The sequence below is a fragment of the Mirounga angustirostris genome, unplaced genomic scaffold, assembly GCF_029215605.1.
Source record: "Mirounga angustirostris isolate CCGP_5_RB_7025 unplaced genomic scaffold, mMirAng1.0.hap1 SCAF_14, whole genome shotgun sequence".
NCBI classification, from domain to species: Eukaryota; Metazoa; Chordata; class Mammalia; order Carnivora; family Phocidae; genus Mirounga; species Mirounga angustirostris.
The window spans coordinates 62,036,716-62,057,593 of NW_026991722.1; the positions used below are offsets into that span (position 1 = coordinate 62,036,716).

A 20,878-nucleotide genomic window follows, 5' to 3' on the forward strand; every position below is an offset into this window, starting at 1 on the left:
GTGGGCTGGCAGCCTGCGTCCCATCTCCCTAACCCTCCATCTCCTTTCAACACCCAGCTTGACTTGAGCTAAGCTGGCTCTTCCCACCACGGTCCTTAGCTCTTCCTGCTTTGCTGATGAAAACACAACTCTCCCAGGAATCCCACCACATCGGTGTGACCACGAAGCCTTCGGTCTGAGCCCTGTTATCCTTAGGACTCTTCTCTGAGTGGCTACACAATTTCTGGTCTATCCCACGTGAGGAAGCATGACATTATACGACACTGGGCTGTTCATTCATTCTATAGCACATACTGTAGATTGCTGTACGTACATCTTGTGTCTTCACTAAGACATCGGGTTCCTGAGGCTAGAAGTCTTGGTGTAACTTTGTGTAACTCTCAGCCCTAAGTACAGTGCTGAGCACATGGCAATTACCTTTTGGTGACTTTAGCACACATTTTTTAGCATAACTCTGTGGCAAAGGCCATGGCAAGCAAGGAGGAGATGGTTCCTACCCCCAATAAAGGCATGTTTATTGGCAAAACACGACATGACCATGACCTGAGCTTTAAATAAAAAGGACAGGTAAACATTTGAAATCATGACACATAATCTGCTTTCTGAGTGAGTTTAAGCCTTGTTAATTGGAGGAATTTAAAGGGAGCAGATAACTCCTTTCTTTGGTTATTGTAAGCCCTTGGCATTTGTTGAGTACTTACTAAGAGCTCAAAACGGACCTTTGGTAAATCAGTATTTAGATAAGGACAAACAGCATCCAAACTGTTCTGGGAATCTTGCTCAGGTACAGGTAGGTTTTGCAGGTGGTAAAGCAAGAACCGGTGGGAAGGAGGAACATGCAACGTGCAGGTGGAGGTAAGCATGTCACATGGGAGGAAACCAGGGGTTTATCCTTGTGCAGAAATTTCAAGGGCTGGGAAGTGTGGGCGGGGCAGAATGTCCTAAAGCCAAGAAGGAATACTACAGGATGGGCACAGAATGAATGGGGACCTCATGTGAGAAAGGGCATGCGGTCTGACCCTAAACGGTCAGAGAAATAGCCCCAAAGGGCCACCAACTGCTCTGACAGGTTATTCCACGCAGACCCTTAAGGTCAAATGCCCTCCAGGTAGTCCGCTGGGGTTAATTGTATATGGTAAGGTTCCCCGTAGAGGCATGAAGGCTGTGGCTTCTACCCTTTAAAACATGGCTATTTAATGGATGCCTAATACAATTTTTCTATATTTTCATAATCAAGTACTCTGGCATTTTGTCTAAGCTCCAAGACAGTTTCCTTACAATTTAATGTTAAATCTTTAATATTACATTTTATTTCGAAAACATTTACTTGGCAATTCAGGCTGGATATCTTCTCCATACTAATTAAGATTAACTGCAATTGTGTTTTATAACTGACTACTCACTATGAGATAAAAATACGTTAAAAGGATTGCTCTCTGAGGGCCCTAAGTTAATTTTATGCCACACTGGTTGTCTCTGGGTGTGAGACTGGGTGTCTGGGGCCGGGAGTAAGAGAGAGACTTTTCACTCTTTCATATCTTTTGGATTTTGTGCCGTATACAAATACTTCCTATTCAAAAAAAACCCCACAAATACAACTTAAAAAATGAAAGTGCTTTGTGTAGTGAAAATGTTATGCATAAAGTCGATTTAATTTAATCCCAATGCTATAATAGAGGCAGAATAAAAAAAATGTACAGGATTATTTTAAGAGGTGAGTAAAAAACCCCACACATTCTGGATGATGTTCTCATGCAAAATGAAAAAAATTTAAAAGTCAGTGTTTTAGAGGAATCTTTTCAGGAGTAAATTCATTATTCTGCCTCTTAAAATCTCAGTGTACCTTTCTCACAAATCACATGTGTCAACTCATTCAAGGCTTCATCTGACAAAAGAATAGCCTACTTGTCCGCACCTTCCACCGTTTTCTGAGAGAGAGCTGCAAAGTTCAAGGCATTTTCTCTCACAGTTACAAAAAACTGCAATGATAAGGACAACATGCTTTAATGCTAAGGTATTTTTAATGTCATATTCTTCTGGAAAGAACAAGCGTCCTTTGAAGTGAACTTCTGCTTTGGTAAGCCAAGTGACAAACTCCCAATATATCAAAATTTGAGGTGAGCCTTGACAACAAAAATCTCACACTTTCAAAGGATTTGAAGTTTCAATGACATCTTCCTTAAGGAATTAAAAAAATACGTGTCTCACTTTGTGACCCTTAAAATGTATCAGGAATTAAAAAAAACCACGTTGCCTTACTTTGGGGCCCTTCAAATGTATCTTCTGTAAGGAAAAACACTTTAGGGAAGAGTTGCCTTGTGGCTCCGGCCCGGATTTCTTGATGTGTTGGTATAGACCAGGGGTCTTTCCGCACGCTTTTATTATTAAGAGCACAGAATGATACACTTTTTATTATGTGAAAGGCAGCATCATGATCTACACTGTATTTGGTTTTCATTGTAGTATTTAGAAGTAGCCAAAAAAGTTGCTAACAGTTTACCCCCTTCAATATGTATTGCACATAAAATTTATTAGTCTGCTAAAATTAGACAGTGTGAACGTTTTGATAAGAACAGGGTATTTATTTATACAACCCCAAAAAACATTCTTAGAACATACTTAGGAATTACAGAGGGGAAAAGGGCAGCAGACCCCACCTTCACGAAGAGATTCATTGTTAATGTCCGTGATGCACTAGGAAGGACACAAGGTCACTCCTGTGCTTTTGCTGCCAAAGCCCTAACTACATCTGGTCACAACACATCAGATGAGCCACAGTGAAGGCACTGCACAAAATTAATGTCTGGTCAAGGTCATGACAGAAAAGAGGGCCGAGGAACTGATAGGAAAGGAGACATGGACATTAAATGTAGTGCTTGATGCTGGATTGGATTATTGACCAGAGTTATCACTATCATTATTATTACTATAATTTCACTATATTATTATTGGGGCAACTGGTGAAATTTGAATAACATTTGTAGGTTACAAAACAAGAGTATATCAATGTTAAATCTCTTCATTTTGATAGCCATACTGTGGAAAGTAAATCCACAGCACAGTATTAGGTAAAGGAGCACACGGTCTGCAATCAACTCTGGAACGGTTCATGAAAATGTGTGTTGGTGTAGATAGAATGGGGAAGCAAATATGGCCGACTAGCTAGTGATGAATCTGTCTGATAAGTGTCTGGGAGTTCTTTGTACTACTTTTGCATTTTGGGGGTAAGTTTAAAATTGTTTCAAAATAAAAAGTTATCCTTTATTAGGAAAACCCTTATGATAACATTTCAAAGAAGAAAACAGAATTTTAAAAAAGCATCCTCATTGAAGCTCCAGTGTAGTTGATGGCTCTAACGGGAATATTTTATTTAAAATAATAGCAATTCCTTTCATTAGTATTCCAGATGTGCAGAATGAAGTATGGGGGTTCCATCCCTCCTTGTGTTTTGACATAAGCAATGTAAGGCTTGGAAGTAGGTTTCTGACAGAGGAAATGCCCTTTGCCCAAAAACAGATGAGCTCTCAGAGCGCCATGCCAAGAGCAGACATGCAGGAGTGGCCTCTTAATGAATTCAGGAGTGGTCTTTCCAAAGACAACTTGCATTTTGTCACTCCCTGACTAGAATAACTGGATGATTCTCCATTGCCTTGAGGAGGAGGCCCAAATCCTCTGGCCTCAGCTCAGCATGAAGCTGGTCAGATGGGGCCCCCTCATATCCTTCCAATAGCTCTCCATAAATACCTCTATTGTAGTGTTATACAATACCATCAACTTTGTTTATAAGTCTGTATTCCCTCTAGATGATAAACTCTTTGAGGATTCTTGGTATCCACAGACACGTAAGTTTGTTGACTAAATATTGAAGAAGCAAGGGGAGCTAAGGTAACCTCTTGCTCATCCACCCCTTCCCCTCAGCAGCACCTTCACACTCAGTTTTGCAAAAACGGTCTTGGGGATCATCAATGTTACCCACGGAAGACTGCTGTTTAGAGTACTCTGTTACAAAAGCCTGTCACTGGAAAAATAGCCAGGGAAGCCATGTTCCATCTTTGCCAACTACCAGGGCGCTCCACACACAGAAGGAAATCGTCAAACTTCCTGCCTCCCTGGCAAGTTCGTTTCCTCTGTTGCTGCCATTTCCTCAGCTGGAGCTCTCAGGCTAGATGGTCTCTAAGGCCTCAGCAACCATCTATTTTCAACACTCCTGTTTTTAAAATATGACTTTGACAACACCCTAGAGAATCAACATGGCAGCCTTGCTGCAAGACACAGGCACTCACCACTTCCAGCAAACTTCAGAAAAGGAAAAAAGAAACCAAAAACTAAAAATCCAGCTTTGCAGGGGTGCCTAGGTGGCTCAGACGGTTAAGCATCTGCCTTCGGCTCAGGTCATGATCCCAGGGTCCTGGGATAGAGCCCCACATCGGGCTCCTGGCTCAGTGGGGAGCCTGCTTCTCCCTCTCCCTCTGCCTCTCCCCCTGCTCATGCTCTCTCTCTCTCTCTGTATGTCTGTGTCTCAAATGAATAAATAAAATCTTAAAAAAAAATAAATAAATAAAAACCCAGCTTTGCAAATTAAAAAAGAACGGCTGTTGTTTATTTTTAAGAAATAATTTTTTTAGGATTTTTTTTTTAAACTGGAGAACATACCCTAGGACATTTAAAATATTTTATTTAGAAAAGGTCAAATGCTGATAACTTTCCTGAGGAGACACCTGTTCTTGAAATGCGATGTATTTCAGTGTTAACTCCCCTTGCGGAGGGAGGGGGTGTTTCAGGATACAGCTCATCTTTCTATTATTAGAAAGCCTGTGTTGGGGTGAGCACTGGGTTACAAGAATGAGCCAGAAGCTTGCTGGAACTTGTGGCAAAACTGGGCAGAGATTGTAGCCCCAGGGAGAAAGGTGAAAAGTCTGACAGAGATCTGGCAGATCTAGGGCAGTTCCAGTGGCCTCAGAGAACCTGTCGCTCGGCAAGGCACAGAACAAAAGGGGAGGACAAAGACGGGCAGAACTGGTGGGAAAGGAGGAAGACCACTGATGTCACTTCCAGAAAATCTGACTGGAAGTAAGTGAAGGAGGAGGAAGAGGGCTGAGATCCGGGGGGGCTTCGGATGACAGAGGCCAAGTGGGAGACTGGCTGGGAGATGTCCCACCTGGACAACGGTGCTGTGAGGAGGCATGCAGGCCAGCGTTCCTGGAGCAGTCAGGGCCAGTCCATGGCTTGACAGCCTCGTTGGGGATAATTAGAGACACCTCCTCCCAGGTATGTTGTGAGGTGTTGGGGACATCAGCTCTTGGCACTGACAGAGGACACGGTTTATAGGTGCTGGCTCAACGCAGGGCTGCAGGGTGGGGCTGGCCGGTGGGGGAATAGCTAGAGGGTTCAGTTGTCTCCCCCTTTGGACCCAGAGACGGTGTGCAGGCAGCTGGGTGTTCATCTGAGGCCAGCAGGGCTCAGGATGATGGATGGTGATGAAGAGTGCCTACCAGGCACACCGGCACCCAGTCAATTCCAGAGCCCCTCCCCTTCTACACAGCAGTAATGCTAATCTGCAGGTGCACCTCCCATGTGCCAGCACTGCTTCAAGCCTCCTAACAACCTCACGCGGTCGGTATTGTGATCACCTACCCCCATTTTACAGTTGAGAAAAGGCAGACAGCAATAAGGTGATTTGCTCAAGGTCACATAGCGCCAGGGCGGTCAGAATCTGAGCCCAGGTGTTCTGGCTCCAGTATATTCCCTCGAGACAGGGACACTGTCCAGTCCGCAGACTCAGAGGTCCCGGGCAGGTGTCTCTGGAGCACTTCCTGCCCCAGGCCGACGCTCTTTCTAGGTCCTGCCTTGGCCCTTGAAAGCGCAGAGGCAGCCTGAGCCCCGTGAGGTCAGTCTCCCCTTGGGCTCTGGTTCAGAGCAGTCAGCTCCCCGTCTGGGTGGTTCAGGACCCTGCCAGGGGCAGCTGAGATGGGAGAAGAGTGCGCTCGGAGCACAGCCCCAAGGCGCCCCTGTGTAAGTCATCCCCGTTTATTAAGGACATCTGAAATGATCCAAGATGACTTTTCTCTCGGATGCCATATATACAGATCTCTAAGAGTTTCAGAGTACTGTGGAACACACAGTCGTAGTTCCCACATTTTACACTTTCAATGTTTCCTTTCTCTTTTAAAACGCACACTAAGCCTCACTCCCTCCAAAGACAAAGAACAGGGTGGATGCTTGGGAGGTGGATCTAAATGCCATCTTGAGTGAAAGCGCCGGTTTACCGTACGGAAGGGAGCCTTCCTTTCTGTAACGCAGTGTGATGTCCCAGGGGGCCAGTCCCCTGACTTGTTACCCCCACAGCTCCCTAGAGAAGCGGACAGAGGATTCTGTCAGATTCTAAGAGGCACTCAGGAATTGTTTTCAGTGTGCTCAGCTGTGGGGTGTGAGTTGTCGGGGGAGAGGACGGGGGGGGGGCAGTCCGGAGAGAAGAAGCCTGTTCCCTGGGAGCTGACGCAACTGGCCTGTCATTTTCCAACAACAGCGCTGGGGAGCCCAGGGGGCTCTGATGAGGTTCGGGGGCAAATGCTGGGGTCCCGGGTGGAGACGCAGCTTGGGCTCCAGAGGGAGAACCTGCTCCTACCTGATACAGATGGTGGGCTTCAAAGACTTTTTGGATGGTGGCGGTGGGGGCGGGGATGAGAGAGGTCAGTGGGTTAAATAACACTATAGACGCTAGACCACTAACCTGATGACGTGAGTTCCGGAATCCTGCGGGCCTTCCCCAGAGGCTGGGACCAGCACACGGGCGGGAGCGGCTGAGCGCGCCTCACCATTGGACGCTTCGCTTCCCGCCCCCCCGTGGCGTGCGCGCGCACCCTCCTAGGGGCCGCTCTCGGAAGCCCGGCCCCCACCGCTGTTCTGGCCGCGTGGCGGGCTACTGGCTTCCGGTCACGTCTTGAGAGAGCGGCGGATCTAAGACCCACAGCGGGCAGCCGGGCTCCCAGGCCTTGCCCCTGTGCACTGCGGGGAGCCAGCCTATTCCTTAACCAAAAGCCCCGTGTACTTTGACCTGGGAGGAGCGGACAGAGTCATTCTCGCTCTCCAGGTTTACACTGACACGCAGTTCTGATAAAACGTCAACGTAGGTCATGCCAGGTGGTCATGACAGAGCACTGAGCAACATGTCAGACTGCTGTCACATTTCTCAGGAAGCCTTAGTTTTCATCCTCCCCTTAAAATAACCTAGCAAACTACAATGTTAAAAGAGCTAATAAAATACCCACATTTTAAGAAGAAAAAAAAAAAACAAAAACCACACGAATGAATTAATAGTTCAATTGAATTAATTGCTCCTGGTTTGGTATCGTGCTAAGAGTTTTTTGGGAGGTGGAGGGGGAATCTGTCATGATCGTCACCTGAGACTATTTTCTATCACCTCGTGTAGATGAACTGGATGCAAAGGCATGGTGCCAACTAGTAAAGGGGTTCCTGGATGGACCCCAGTCCACAGGAAGACAATTTTGGATATATGCCCGAGAAAAGAACTAACTAGGCACCTATCAATGAATTATACCACCCCACCCCAAGCTGCTCCATTATCTCACATCTGGATCGCTACAACTGATTCCCAGACCATGGCGCCACTGCAACCTTGCCTTCCTAGGACCCATTCTCCACCTACAGCCAAAGTGATCTTGATAAAACACAACCAGGTCATGTAATTGCACTGCTCAGAGCTCTCCAAAGGCCCTCCCAGATCAATACACACCTGGCCTACGAGGCCAGGGAGGTCTGGCCCTGAATGCTTTCTCTAACCCCCACAGCAACTGTTAGCTGGCTGGGCGCTATTCACTATCTACACCGGCCTTCTCTGTTAAAACTTAGGTTTCCTATAGTTCAATTGAAATTCAAGTGGAGGGGCACATGGGTGGCTTAGGTTTCCTATAGTTCAATTGAAATTCAAGTGGAGGGGCCCATGGGTAGCTTAAGCGGTTAAGCCTCTGCCTTCGGCTCAGGTCATGATCTCAGGGTCCTGGGATTGAGCCTCTTGGTGGGCTCCCTGCTCAGTGGGAAGTCTGCTTGCTTCTCCCCACCTCTCTCTCTCTCAAATAAATATATAAAATCTAAAAAAAAAAAAAGAAATTCAAATGGAAGCCATTATGAACAGCAAAAAAACCCAAACCCCAAACCAAAAACAACCAAAACCAAAAACCAAAAGGTAAACTTAAGTGTAATATTTTTAGAGAGAATCATTAAGATACTCAAGATAAGGTTAGACTTTACATTATAATGGGCAGTCTCATGTAATTTTAAATATATATTCTTCTAATTTTTCCTTCTTAAAGAACTCTGAAGTTAATTTTTTATGATAAAATTATAGCTACAAGAAAATGAACTTACGACCCTTAAGGAATTGGACTGTGACACCAAAAGATTTTCTCAAGGATTCAATCTCAAAAAGTCCTAGATTTAGTAAATTTGTGTTATGTTTACTATTAAGATAATTGATTTAGCTCTATTTTTATGACTTTTACAGTAATATACATTTTCTTTAAATAAAAGTTAATTTTTTCCAAAAGTATCAAGTGTTATTAGTATATAAGTGAGAGATCTGTCTTAATATCTTTTTCAGTGAGGGTCATCAAAATGTAAATTCAAGAACTATTCGATTTGCTGATATAAGTGATGAATATTTCAGGGCACGATGGAATAAATATTACTGAAAATTGTGTGCACATTAAAATAAAAATAGCATTTTCAGAAAGAAAGTTATATATTTAGGTATTAATTTCCTTATTTATACAAGTGTTGACTCTATTATAAACATAATCACATTGGACACAGCACAGGCACATAAGACAACAGAATGCTAGGCTTAAAATCTACCAAAAAGAAAAAAAAAGCATTATCTCTGAAAGAGCATAACTGCATTTGTGTCTGCTGGGTCCTAATTCTCTTTTATTTTATGGATAATGAATTATGGTTTCTGATAATCATTTTTAAGTAGCCTTAACACATCTATGTAAAAATACGTGTGTTCAAAGGACATGGTTTCTCAAATTTTATTTTTTTGTTAAAAATATTCATGATTTAGGGGCGCCTGGGTGGCTCAGTCGTTAAGCGTCTGCCTTCGGCTCAGGTCATGATCCCAGGCTCCTGGGATCGAGCCCCGCATCGGGCTCCCTGCTCAGCGGGAAGCCTGCTTCTCCCTCTCCCACTCGCCCTGCTTGTGTTCCCTCTCTCGCTGTGTCTCTGTCAAATAAATAAATAAAATCTTTTATAAAAAAAAATATTCATGATTTAGCTCAAAAAACACTTTCACAAGTTAGGTGCTTTAGATCCTTTAGAATCCACCTGGGAATGACTGATTGTTTCTGAACTTGGGGTTGAGTATGAAATCCCTCATTGTGTGTGAGTCTATCATATGAAGAGAGAAGATTTGTGATGAACACATCTCAATTCTAATTTCTCATTACATGGCAGGAATAACTTTTTCCCCTAAATCAGAACCATATATGAGATGTTTTATGATTACTTTCAGGCAATTATGACAGGACAAATTTGAGAATCTAAGTATGTGTCTCTACATATGTAAATCTAAAGTTGAATGGGGGGGCGCTGGGTGGCTCAGTCCTTAAGCATCTGCCTTCGGCTCAGGTCGTGATCCCAGGGTCCTGGGATTGGGGCCCCTCATCCAGCTCCCTGCTCGGTGGGAAGCCTGCTTCTCCCTCTCCCACTCCCCCTGCTTATGTTCCTGCTCTGGCTGTCTCTCTCTGTCAAATAAATAAATAAAATCTTTAAAAAAAAAAAAAAGTTGAATGGGAATGCCACCCCTGATTTGAGCTAGGACCTTGTAGTTTGGGGTGACTTCTTCCATATGTACAATGTCACACAGTACTGGAGGACATCCTATAGCTGTAGCTGGCTGAATCACTGCTCTAGTCCTACCCCCTACACCCCTGCCCTATCATCTCCTTTACCCCTCCAAGCCATCCAGTTAAAGACACAATTCAGTAAAAAAGCGTGCCCGCTGTGCCAGACACCCCAGCCCCCTTTTCTAGCCAGTTTGCCACCTCTAACTCCGTCCTGTTAGAAATTCTAGAGCTCTCAGGGGCTACACTGGAATGCTTATCAGATGCAAAAATTACAGGAAAGGATGCAAATAAAAGCTTTCAAAAAGGGTCATTCTTATCTGCCATCCTGCTACAAAGCTTCCACAACAAGGGTGCTCTGCTGCAGAGTCAGGGTAGGGGTGAGCAGGTGCACACTGGCCCAGACTTCAGTCAGAGCAGGACAGGACCTGTCTATTTTACACACACTGACTTCTGTATCACCTTCCTTTCGAAGAGGGGATTGTGAGAAAGAAAAACGTCTTAAGAGCACTGTGCCAGGTACCGAAACCTTTAAAATTCTGTTACTGTTGGTATACGTACACACACACACACACACACACACACACACACAAGCTCTTTTGGTACAACTGTAAGAAAAATGACTTTCTGAGAAATCTAACAAATATATTTTCCTTTGACACATGCTTAATCAAATGACCAAATAACAATGCTTTAAAGAAATGTATATCTACCAAACAAGAAAAAATTACTATTCATTTTACCCTTTCACATAAGCAATACTGCTACCCAAGGAATTAGGAAAGCGGCCATAAATACTGCAGATGTGAAGCAAACTACGTTTTTTTCCCATCATAGAATAAACATTCAGAAGTGATCCATGTTATTTACAGCATGCATTCTCTTCTCATTTGAGCTACAGGATGCACATCTTAAGAGTGAACTGAATTCTGTTCTACTATTCCCCCGGGAGCAGTCACTTACCATAAATATTTCTCTCTGCTCATGTCATTTCTATTCTTTTGTTATCTGGGAAACTGCTTAATTGTTAATTTAGAAATACATATAGGAAAAAGTACTATCAATATTTCCTAAAGGTAGGCTATTTTCCTGATTACCAATCTCACCAATACATTCATAAAAGCATTTCTTAAAATCCTATTGTCTTTAACATTTTTAACCAATGTTAATATTTTGGTATGAAGGAAAAAGCATTTCTCTCAGGCAGAGAGCTAGATTTTGAAGAGAGTCAAAGATAAAATAATACTAACATTGATTCTCAAGCAATCTCATTAAAAATGGTTCTCTCTTCCACCATTTAAAATATTTCAAGAAGGATTTACTTACCTGGGAATATTCAAAGTCGGTGATAGGAGCTATACTCTTGATATAGTCTGATCGAAATTGGTTTTCTGGGTTGGCCAGTGGAACTGGAGGTATGATAGTACTCATCGCTGAAACAATTGTCTAAAATGGAATGAAGAAAAAGATATATGGATAAATACAACATTTAGGTTCCTCTTATGACAACTAAAATACACAATTTCTGTCTATACAGTTTTAGAGAGCAGAGTATTTAACCTTTCTATTAACCAAACATTTAAAAAAATCCTTACCACAATAGCATCTTTAACATTTTTCCGGATGTCCAGAATTTTCTGTTTCTTTTCCCTATATTAAAAGAGAATTGTTATTAATTTAATTTATCTTTAGAAATGACTTGAATAAGCTGAATGGGATTTTAAACTTCCAGCTGCAGCATGGGGCTAGACTGGTTTTTCTAGAGGTCAACATCAACCCCCAAGACAACAGTTGCAAAGTTTTTAACTGGGAAAGGAAAACATACTTATTTTTCTAATTTGTACATTAAGCAAACTTGAATGCACACATTACAATGTGTAGTTTTAAACTACACAGGTTACACAAAGCATGGCAACGTTGTTAGGAGTACTGCATATAAAAACTATACAGCTACACTTGTAAATATATCTTACTTGACTTATCCATATGTTGATAGATATGAATTGAAATACAGGCAGACCAAGGATATAGAGATAAGTATATACTGACATATTGGTTAAGTGTGCTAAGTGCAGTACCAATAACACAGACCAATATCGCAAGAATATCTAATAAATCCTATTTTGTTAGGGAAGTTATTTTATTTTTTCATCTAGATGCTACCAAAAGAAGAATTTGCCTAAATATACCAAATTCAATAACACGCTTTTATCTCACTACCCCCCCCCCCCGCAAAGGTCTATTCAATGATCAAATTAATTATTCAGAGAAAGCACGTTTGGAAATGCTGGAGAGAAGTGAAAAAGTTTGCATGCAGTTTGGAAGCAAAAGCGAAATTGATCATTCCTTACTCAGGATTAAATCCATTGACATGCAGGATCCTCATTTGTTTGACGATAGTGCTCTTCCCAGACTCACCAGCCCCTGCAAACAAATAAAAAGAATGCTGTGGTCCGTGGCCCAATACCGTTGCCATTTCTCCTGCGAACCCAGACAGCAATTACCCTACCCCAGCGTAGGCATTTTCCAGTACACTCCAGCTCGCGACTGGAGGAGCGGGTCCCGGTGGCTGGCGGCGGTGAGCGCGGCCCCCGCCCGGCCCTGCCCTGCCCGCCGGGCCCCCGCGCTCGCTGCGCTCGGGGCTGTGCGCTCCGCTCGGGCCGGGAGCCGCCGCGCGCCCTCCGGCCTTACCCAGTAGCAGCAGGCGGTGAGTCGCTTTGTAAGCCAGACGCTCCTTCTGCAACTGCTTCTCGATCTTCTTGTTGGCCTCGCGTCGTTCTTTTTCATCGACGCCCTGGTCTTCTGCCGTCTTGCTGTTGCCCAGACACCCCATGCCTGCCCGCTTGGATGGACGTCAGGCAGAGTTAGGTATTTGCACAAAAAGCAACAGAGAGTTGTAGATGTGTGTGGATCCTGCGACAGCTTCTCTTCCTTGCCGCTGAAAGAGATGCTCTGGTCTCTCGGTGTTTGCCGATCAGAACAGGCGTTCCTTCTCCCTCCCTCTGCCCTCCGCAAACTCCCAACTAAAAAGGATGCGAGGAAGACGCGCGGAGCCAAATAAATGCTTTTAAAAGATACAGGTTTAGAATTTTCTGCTGGACAAACCGCACAGAATGAAGGGAGACCGGGCTCTGCTGGAGCCAGCCAGGGTGGCGCTGCGCCCGGCGCTCGCCCCTCGTCCCGCGCCCCCACCGCCCGCCGCGCTTAGCCCGGCTCAGCCCCGCCCCCGCCTGCGCGGCCGGGGAAGCGCCCTGCGGGAGCGCGACACTGTCCCGGGGCCGCCGCGTGCTGGCCCACAGCGGCGCGGCGGGACGGAGCGCGCCGCCGGCCCCCTCCCGGCGACCGTGGGCACCTGCCGGCCCGCTCGCGCCCCGCTGCCTCCGCCGTCGGACGCGCGCCCCCTCCCGGTTCCGAGCGACCCCCCGGCCTCCGCGCGGTAGGGAAGGGGAGCTGGCCTGCTCGCGGGGATCTCGCTGGGGCACTAGCGCTATCGGTGCTGGAGGGGTCGGGAGCTGACCTCTCCGAGCCCGGCCCGCGGGAGGCTCACCCGCGCGGGGTCCGCACCTCGGCAGCGTGCCTCTCTCGCACCCCGAGCCCGGGAGACTGGGTCTGGGCGTGCGCTCCCCGCCGATGCCTCGGACGCCTCCCTGCTCCCAGGCAGGCGAGGACTCGCGCAGGATCATGCATATTCTATCAGGGAGGAGGATCTGTAAGAGGCTCACCAGTCACACCGCCTTTGTTCCGTTCATTTTCTAGACTATTCCAGCGCACCCACGCCGCCGCCTCCCTTAGCCTCTTGTCTTTATCTCCAGCCCCCGTTTCTCCTTCGCAGTTCTCTGAACAGCTCTACTACTTTCCTAGGAGACACTATGGCTTCGAACTTTGGCTTGGAGCCGTGGAACCGAAGAGGGTCGAGACCGGTCTGCGTTCTCACTCACGGGGCTGAGTGCGAGTTCCCCCGGTTACTGCTACCACCGGCCCGCAGAGACGGTCCGTCCGCGGCTGCTCTGCACTCGCATTCCTGGACTTGCGGGAAGGTCGGCAAAAGAGGCCACCCGGCCTAGAAGTCAGGGACGGAGATCACTTCCTCGTGCGGCGCTGTTGTGGCACGGTCATGGTCTCAGGCTCTGGGGGCCCGAGGCCCTGCACACCGATTCTTCTACGTGGCCTTGTTCATCTGTCTTCAAGTGCCTCAGTTTCCTCCCAACCCACGTTTCTCTCACATTCAGCCAGGCCTGATCTTCTTTACAGAGAGCAAACAGCACCTGGCGGGGCTCCCCGCACTCTGCTGCCTCATTCCCTCTGTAGGCTGCACCCTGGGCACAGCGGGCCTCACTTGTCAATGTGTCTCACTCAAATCCACCAGCACCTCCTTACATCGCAGGCTCCTTGCTGGTGCCACCATCTCCCCCTCTTGCCCAGGGCTCCAAGAGTGAAAACGGGAATCTGACGCTGGCTTATCTTTCCTTACCTCTTGTTCACACCTCAGCTCCTGGAAGCCTGGCTTTGGCCCACCTCCCTGCACTGAGAATGTTCTCATTAGGGTCATCAGTGGCCTCCCAGGCACGAAACTTCATCCTTGAACTTTGGTCTTTACTTTCTTTGACCTCTCCATGGAGCTGGCGCTGACCCTCCCTTGGGACTGTCTTGTTCTTTGGCTTGCATCGCATGGTGGTTTTGATGGCCTGCTCAGCCTCCGGCTGGTGGAGGTACCTGGGACCCCACCCACCCTTTTGCCCCTGTGCACACACTCCTGGTGGGGCTGACTGCATCCTCCATCCTCTATGTGTGCAGCTCTAACTGTGGCCACATCACATCTCCAGCCTAGCTCACCCTCTTGTCCCCTGCCATCCCCAAGCATACCTCCACTTTCATCTCCCTGAGGTACATCCTCAGCTCTACCTGCCAAGGGCTGAGCTCATCCCCTACACCTGCCCCCACACCTCCAGCCTTTTCCTTTCTGTTCTCTCTCTGTGATAAGGGTCCCTGATTTTCCAAACCAGAACACGGGACTCATTCCTGACTCATTTTCCTTCCTGAAAACCCAAATAGTTACTGTGTCCCATGGAGTCAGTTTTCTAAATACCAAATATCTCTTCCACCCTGTCTTCCATTACCATGGTCTTAGATCACTAATCTAACGTGGATTTTGGCAATGGCCTCCTGCTTACTTACTCTAGTGGCCCATGTTGCCACAGTGACAGTACAGATCTGCCATGTCTATCCCCACCACTAACAAGGCCTCGACCATGATCCTTCAAGACTGGGTTGGAGTAAACTCTGTGGCCCCAGCTCTCAAGCATCTCCCTTTCCCAGCACTGCCCTGCCTCCCCTTCCACCCCCGTGGACTTCCTGAACACCCACTGGGTTCGCATGCTGCTCCTGCCTGGAATACCTGGAATATCTTCTTCACTTGGCCACCTCCTAATTATCCTTCTAGCCTCACTACTCCTTCCACATTCAGTGTTAGACCCCTTCCCCGTGTTTCATAGTCTCACCAGCTCCCTGCATTGTAATGGTTTATTTACAGCTTTTTCCAAAGTCGGCTAGAACACGGCCTCCATGAGGGCCGGGCCTGAGTCTGTCCTTTACACCTGCTGCACCTGTGTCTAGTCCAGTGCCTGGCCTGGAGGAGGTGCCCCATGGATCTTCGTTGAATGGATGAATGAATTCCTGAAAGCCAAAGATAACTCCTGCTCAAAGGGTGGGGTCTCATGAAAGGAATTTTGTCATCAGATTTTAAGTTCAGGAAGCACTTGTCCAGTTTGGTACAATACTGAAAATATTAATACTTTCTAAAAAACAAGAGCAATAAATTATTCTTCTTGACAGAGGCAGAAGCGAACATACAGTGCCATACCATAGGCTGAGCTAGGTTAAAGGTTCTAGTTTTGTGGAAGGGGACTGTTTATCACCACTGCCAGGCCTCACACTTTGAGTTAACACACATGTACACACATGGTCATATCAACCTGGCATGTACTGTGGGTAATGGGGGCAGTCAGGAGGCAAGAAAAGGTATGTAAAAATTGCATAGTACAGTGGGATGTTCATAAGGGTTAGTCAGTTTTCTTAATGCCAAGATTTTTTTAAAAGATTTTATTTACTAATTTGAGAGAGAGAGAGAGAGATATTGACAGAGATAGTGAGAGAGAGCACCAGCAGGGAGGAGAGGGAGAAGCAGGCTCCCCACCAAGCAGGGAGTCGGATGCGGGACTTGATCCCAGGATCCTGGCATCATGACCTGAGCCGAAGGCAGATGCTTAACCAACTGAGCCAGCCACCCAGGCACTTCTAATGCCAAGATTTTTATAAACAGTTGGAAGAAAAAGTTTCAAAACAAATCCCATGAAAACTTATAAAGGGAGAATTAAGCCAGACCCCAAAGCTACACTTTTAAGACAGCCTGATAATTCAGTTACCCTAAAAATACAGCAAAAAGTTTCCACTTGTTCAGATCTAGGATTTAAGGGTGTCAAAAAAAAAAAAAGAAAAAAGAAAATGGGCCCCAAATCGAGTTGCTTATGCTAATCCCACATCACAAAACCGATAATCACAGTTTTGAGTTTCCTAGAAATGAAATATATTTTTTAAAGATTTAATTTATTTATTTGACAGAGATAAAGACATAGCGAGAGAGGGAACACAAGCAGGGGGAGTGGGAGAGGGAGAAGCAGGCTTCCTGTGGAGCAGGGAGACCGATGTGGGGCTCGACCCCAGGACCCTGGGATCATGACCTGAGCCGAAGGCAGACGCTTAACGGCTGAGCCACCCAGGCGCCCCTAGAAATGAAATCTTAAACCTGTCAATCTGGAATCGCCTGATGAGCACAAGTTAGGTAATCTGCTTCATACACCCCTGTTATCCCTTAAGGAAAAGTAACCTTGCAATAATCAACCCGATTTTTAACCTAGTATAATTTCCTTGTTTCTGCTCCCTGCTGGTTATGAAAGCCTTTCATTTTGTGCAACTTGGAGCTCCTTTCTTTCAGTTAGATGGGATGCTGCCTGATTTGAATCAAGTTTTGCTCAAATAAACTCTTAAAAATTTTAATATGCCCGAGTTTATCATTAAACGAGGTTAAAGATAAATTTTTATATTTGAATTCTAGTAAGATTTAGATGATCATATATGATGAATAATACACCCAAGAAGTTAGTATGTCAATACAATAATAATAATATGTTCAGTGTAAAACAGCCTCTCCTAGTTGTTCACTCATTGCGGGCACTGTGCTAGTCCTTCCCATGGAATAATTTCTGTAGCATTTGCAATAACCCTAAAAGGAACTATTGTCGCCATTACTTTATAGGAGCTTCGAGGGGCGAGTAAGGGGTGTATCTGGGATGTAAACCCTTGTATCCCAGCTGTAATAGCTGCACTACACGACCTAGAGGGTGCTCCACAGTACGCAGCTAAACATTCCAAAACAGAGAAGTAATGTCCGTATACAGGGATGCAACATTTCTTAATGAGAAATGCAAAGGTAGTTTTACCCACTCTGTTATCAGGTAGGCGATCAAGACACCTTCCCCTCCCCCCCTTTAAGCCAATCATCTGGCCTTTTCCTAGTCTGGTCTCGGAAATTAATCCTCATTTGTGTTTTAAACCATGGGATCAGAATCCAAAATCGCAGGTGGCTCACCTGCAGTGGCGGGAGCGGAGCTTTTGGGGAGCATCGAGGGCAGCCTGAGCCACAGGCAGGGCGAGCCTCTGTCGCCAGGCAACGGCTGTGCGGCGGCGGCGCCCGCTCCCGACGCGCGCGCCCGCTCCCGACGCGCGCGCCCGCTCCCGACGCGCGCGCCCGCTCCCGACGCGCGCGCCCACCCGCGGCGAGCAAGGGCCGCCCTGCCGCTGCCGGCCCGCGGAGGGGGCGGCGGCCGGGGCCGGGAACCGCCCGTGCCTGCCTAGGAGGGGGGCGGGGCCGGGGGAGGCCCTGGGCCCATGGAGCAGGATTGGGAAGGCACAGAGTCTGGGGCAAAAGGACAAAGGTCAAAGTGGTGGCTTCCTTACTCTTGTCGATATTTAAGACAAGGCTGTCTCAAGCGTTAGTGCATTTGGAAGTTTAATTATTTAAATTTTGTTTACACTTAGTTTTGTGAATTTTGAACCATGATTTTTTTTTTTAAGATTTTTGTTTATTTTTTGACAGAAAGAGACCCCAAGAGAGGGAACACAAGCAGGGGGAGTGGGAGAGGGAGAAGCAGGCTTCCCGCGGAGCAGGGAGCCCTATACCGGGCTCCATCGATCCCGGGCTCCATTGATTTGGGGCTTGATGCATACGGGGCTCGATAGATACGGGGCTCGATCCCAGAACTCTGGGACCACGACCTGAGCCAAAGGGAGACCCTTAACGACTGAGCCACCCAGGCGCCGCTTGAATCATGATTTTAAAATATGGTTTTGTTTCAGACCCTCTGATTGAAGTTGGCCCATGTTGGGAAAAAACTGCCCCTGTTCTCTGGTGAGCTGGACTCAAGTCGGCGACAGCAATACGACGAACAGCATTTGTTTCTCACTATAAGGAGGCTCTCCGCAGATCAATTAACAACGGAGATGAAAAATTCAAGGCACCTCTTTTCGTTATGACAGGCCTAGATCACTATTTTAAAATGTATTAACTGGTCTCATGGTGGCGTTTTATACTTTCAAGGTTACTAAAGGTTAAAACGGCACTAAGATTTTCAGAACGGATATATCCAAAGATTTAGAAGAAAAGGAACAAAAAAGTTCAGGAAAGGTGATTAGTCCCTAATTCAATGCAAGGGCAGTGCTCCAGGAAATTACAGGTTACAGCCAGTTTTGCAAACCCCAAGGTGCCAGAATGGCCACGGGGCAGGGGATTGTGTGCACACTGCCCTCGTGCGGCTTCCTGCCACGTTAGACAACTTGCTGTGGTTTTTCTCTCTGTCTCTCTTTAAGATTTTATTTATTTATTCGAGAGACAGACAGAGTGAGAGCTCGAGCGAACACAAGCAGGGGGAGTGGCAGGCAGAGGCAGAGAGAGAAGCAGACTCCCGGCTGAGCAGGGACCCCCCCCCCCAATGGGGGACTCGATCCCAGGACCCCGGGATCATGACCTGAGCCGACGGCAAGACGCTTAACTGACTGAGCCACCCAGGTGCCCCATCTCTCTTTTTTTTCCTTAGTGTCTTGGCAGAAATAACCTGTGCAGATTATTTTCCCTTCTTAGCCTTGGAGCTTGCTCCATGACCTAATTACCATACACTTTAAAAATACTGTGGTAAAACGTTTTACATTTTTTATAGAAAATCCGGGAAACTTACTCCATTTACCCTTTCTGTACATAATACTCTGCAATCAAATACTTGAGAATTTATTGAAATGATTTGTCCTTTTTCTCCCTTACTTCTACAGCTGAAGTGATATTATGTAGCTTTTGGAAGGTCCATCCATAAAGGGTAGTGATGCAGTCTTTTTAACTGACAACTTGGAAAACCAAAGCAGCGAATCAGTAGGAAAGGGAGGTTAACCGTCTTTGACTCTGCCCTGTGTCCAAAAACCCAGGACTGAAATACCCTCATTGGAATACACAACTCAGTGTCATAAACAGGAGTTTCATTACAGTATAAAAACACGAGTTGAGAGGCTACTGAATAAGTTAAAACAAAACAACAATAAAAATCCCATAAAGCAGAATGGGAAATCTGCAAACAAAATGAAACTATTACAGTTTTGCAGTTCAAAACATCAGTGAAAGCCAGCAAATGGGGTCAGGTTATGAGACAGGGACATCAGAAGGGCAGTCTGTGGACTGTCAGCATACTGCAAGAGAAACCACACACATCAAGGTTGCATTCAATACACATTTTCCAAACAGAAATCAAATAAGGGGCTCAAGGACCAGAGGAGGAGAGAAAAGTAGCCTTCAAACCATGAAGATTAGCATCCCTAGCTATTTCATCCCTATCTTCAACCTCAAATAGCCTAACAAAATATGGAACTACAGTAGATTTTCAGACACCTGTTGTTTAATTCAGAGATTTTAATATTGATGTAAAGTTGCAAAGACAGTCTAAACAGTTTCAAAGATATTTCTTTCTTTACTAATTAACACACATCAGGTATAAAATGTAGAACTTGCAAACAAATCTACCATATGTGAATAAAGCTTAAATGTTTTTTTTTCTTTTTCTTTTTAAGAAGCTTTTGTTTTAATTCCAGTTAGTTAACATATAGTGTTATACTAGTTCCAGGTGTACAATATAGTGATTCAACACTTGCATACATCATCTGGTGCTCATCATGACAAGTGCACTCCTTACTCCCTGGCACCTGTTTTACACGCCCCCCCGCCCCCCGCCGTTTGTTCTCTATAGTTAGGAGTCTGTTTCCTGAATAAAGCTTAAATCTTAAGGAATCTTTTATGATAAAAAAATAGTTTTAGCACTTAGTTCTAGATGCCATGAGTTTTCTATTCCTCAGATAACTATATTCACCAACATAATTTTTTTTTAAAGATTTTGCTTATTTATTTGACAGAGAGAGAGAGCACAAGCAGGGGGAGCGGCAGGCATAGGGAGAGGGAGAAGCAGGCTCCCCGCTGAGCAGGGAACCAGAAGCAGGGCTCCATCCCAGGACCCTTGGGATCACGACCTGAGCTGAAGGCAGATGCTTAACTGACTGAGCCACCCGGTGCCCCATAATTTTTTTTTTTTAATATTCAATCTCATGCAATCTCCGGGGTTATAAGAATGTGTCCAATGACTAAGAGTTCTCTTCAAACCTCTTTTTTATAAAGTGAATCACCCTCTTCCCCTGATTTGGAGCAAAAAGAGACAAACAATACAATGTGCATTTTAAATGCTTACCAACGTTCTCTTGGTGTCAGTGAGGTGCCCTTGTGCGAAGTCAGAGCTTCACGAGGCACGGTGACATGAATCCTAGTTTTAACACACTGATTCGGGGTTGGACTTCAGCAACGCCTACCTACCTCACAACTGTTCTCATAATTTAAGCAAATCCAATAACAATATGCTATATAAAGCAAGATAGCTAAG

General features: G+C 45.8%; 1 protein-coding gene across 4 annotated transcripts in view; it reads right to left on the bottom strand.

Annotated features, from left to right (window-relative positions):
• GNAL (G protein subunit alpha L) overlaps positions 1-20,878 on the bottom strand; it is a 149,183-nt gene that overhangs the window by 94,007 nt on the left and 34,298 nt on the right. For 2 of the 4 annotated variants that reach the window (XM_064577997.1, XM_045887099.3), the window contains exons 2-5: positions 12,549-12,795; positions 12,209-12,281; positions 11,453-11,507; positions 11,184-11,303 (exon numbers count right to left, since the gene is read on the bottom strand). In XM_064577997.1, coding sequence (XP_064434067.1) covers positions 11,184-11,303; positions 11,453-11,507; positions 12,209-12,281; positions 12,549-12,690 — 390 coding nt within the window. In that variant the 5' untranslated portion in view covers positions 12,691-12,795. The remainder of the gene's footprint in view (positions 1-11,183; positions 11,304-11,452; positions 11,508-12,208; positions 12,282-12,548; positions 12,796-20,878) is intronic. The other 2 variants (XM_054510376.2, XM_045887098.3) reach the window with 1 other exon arrangement.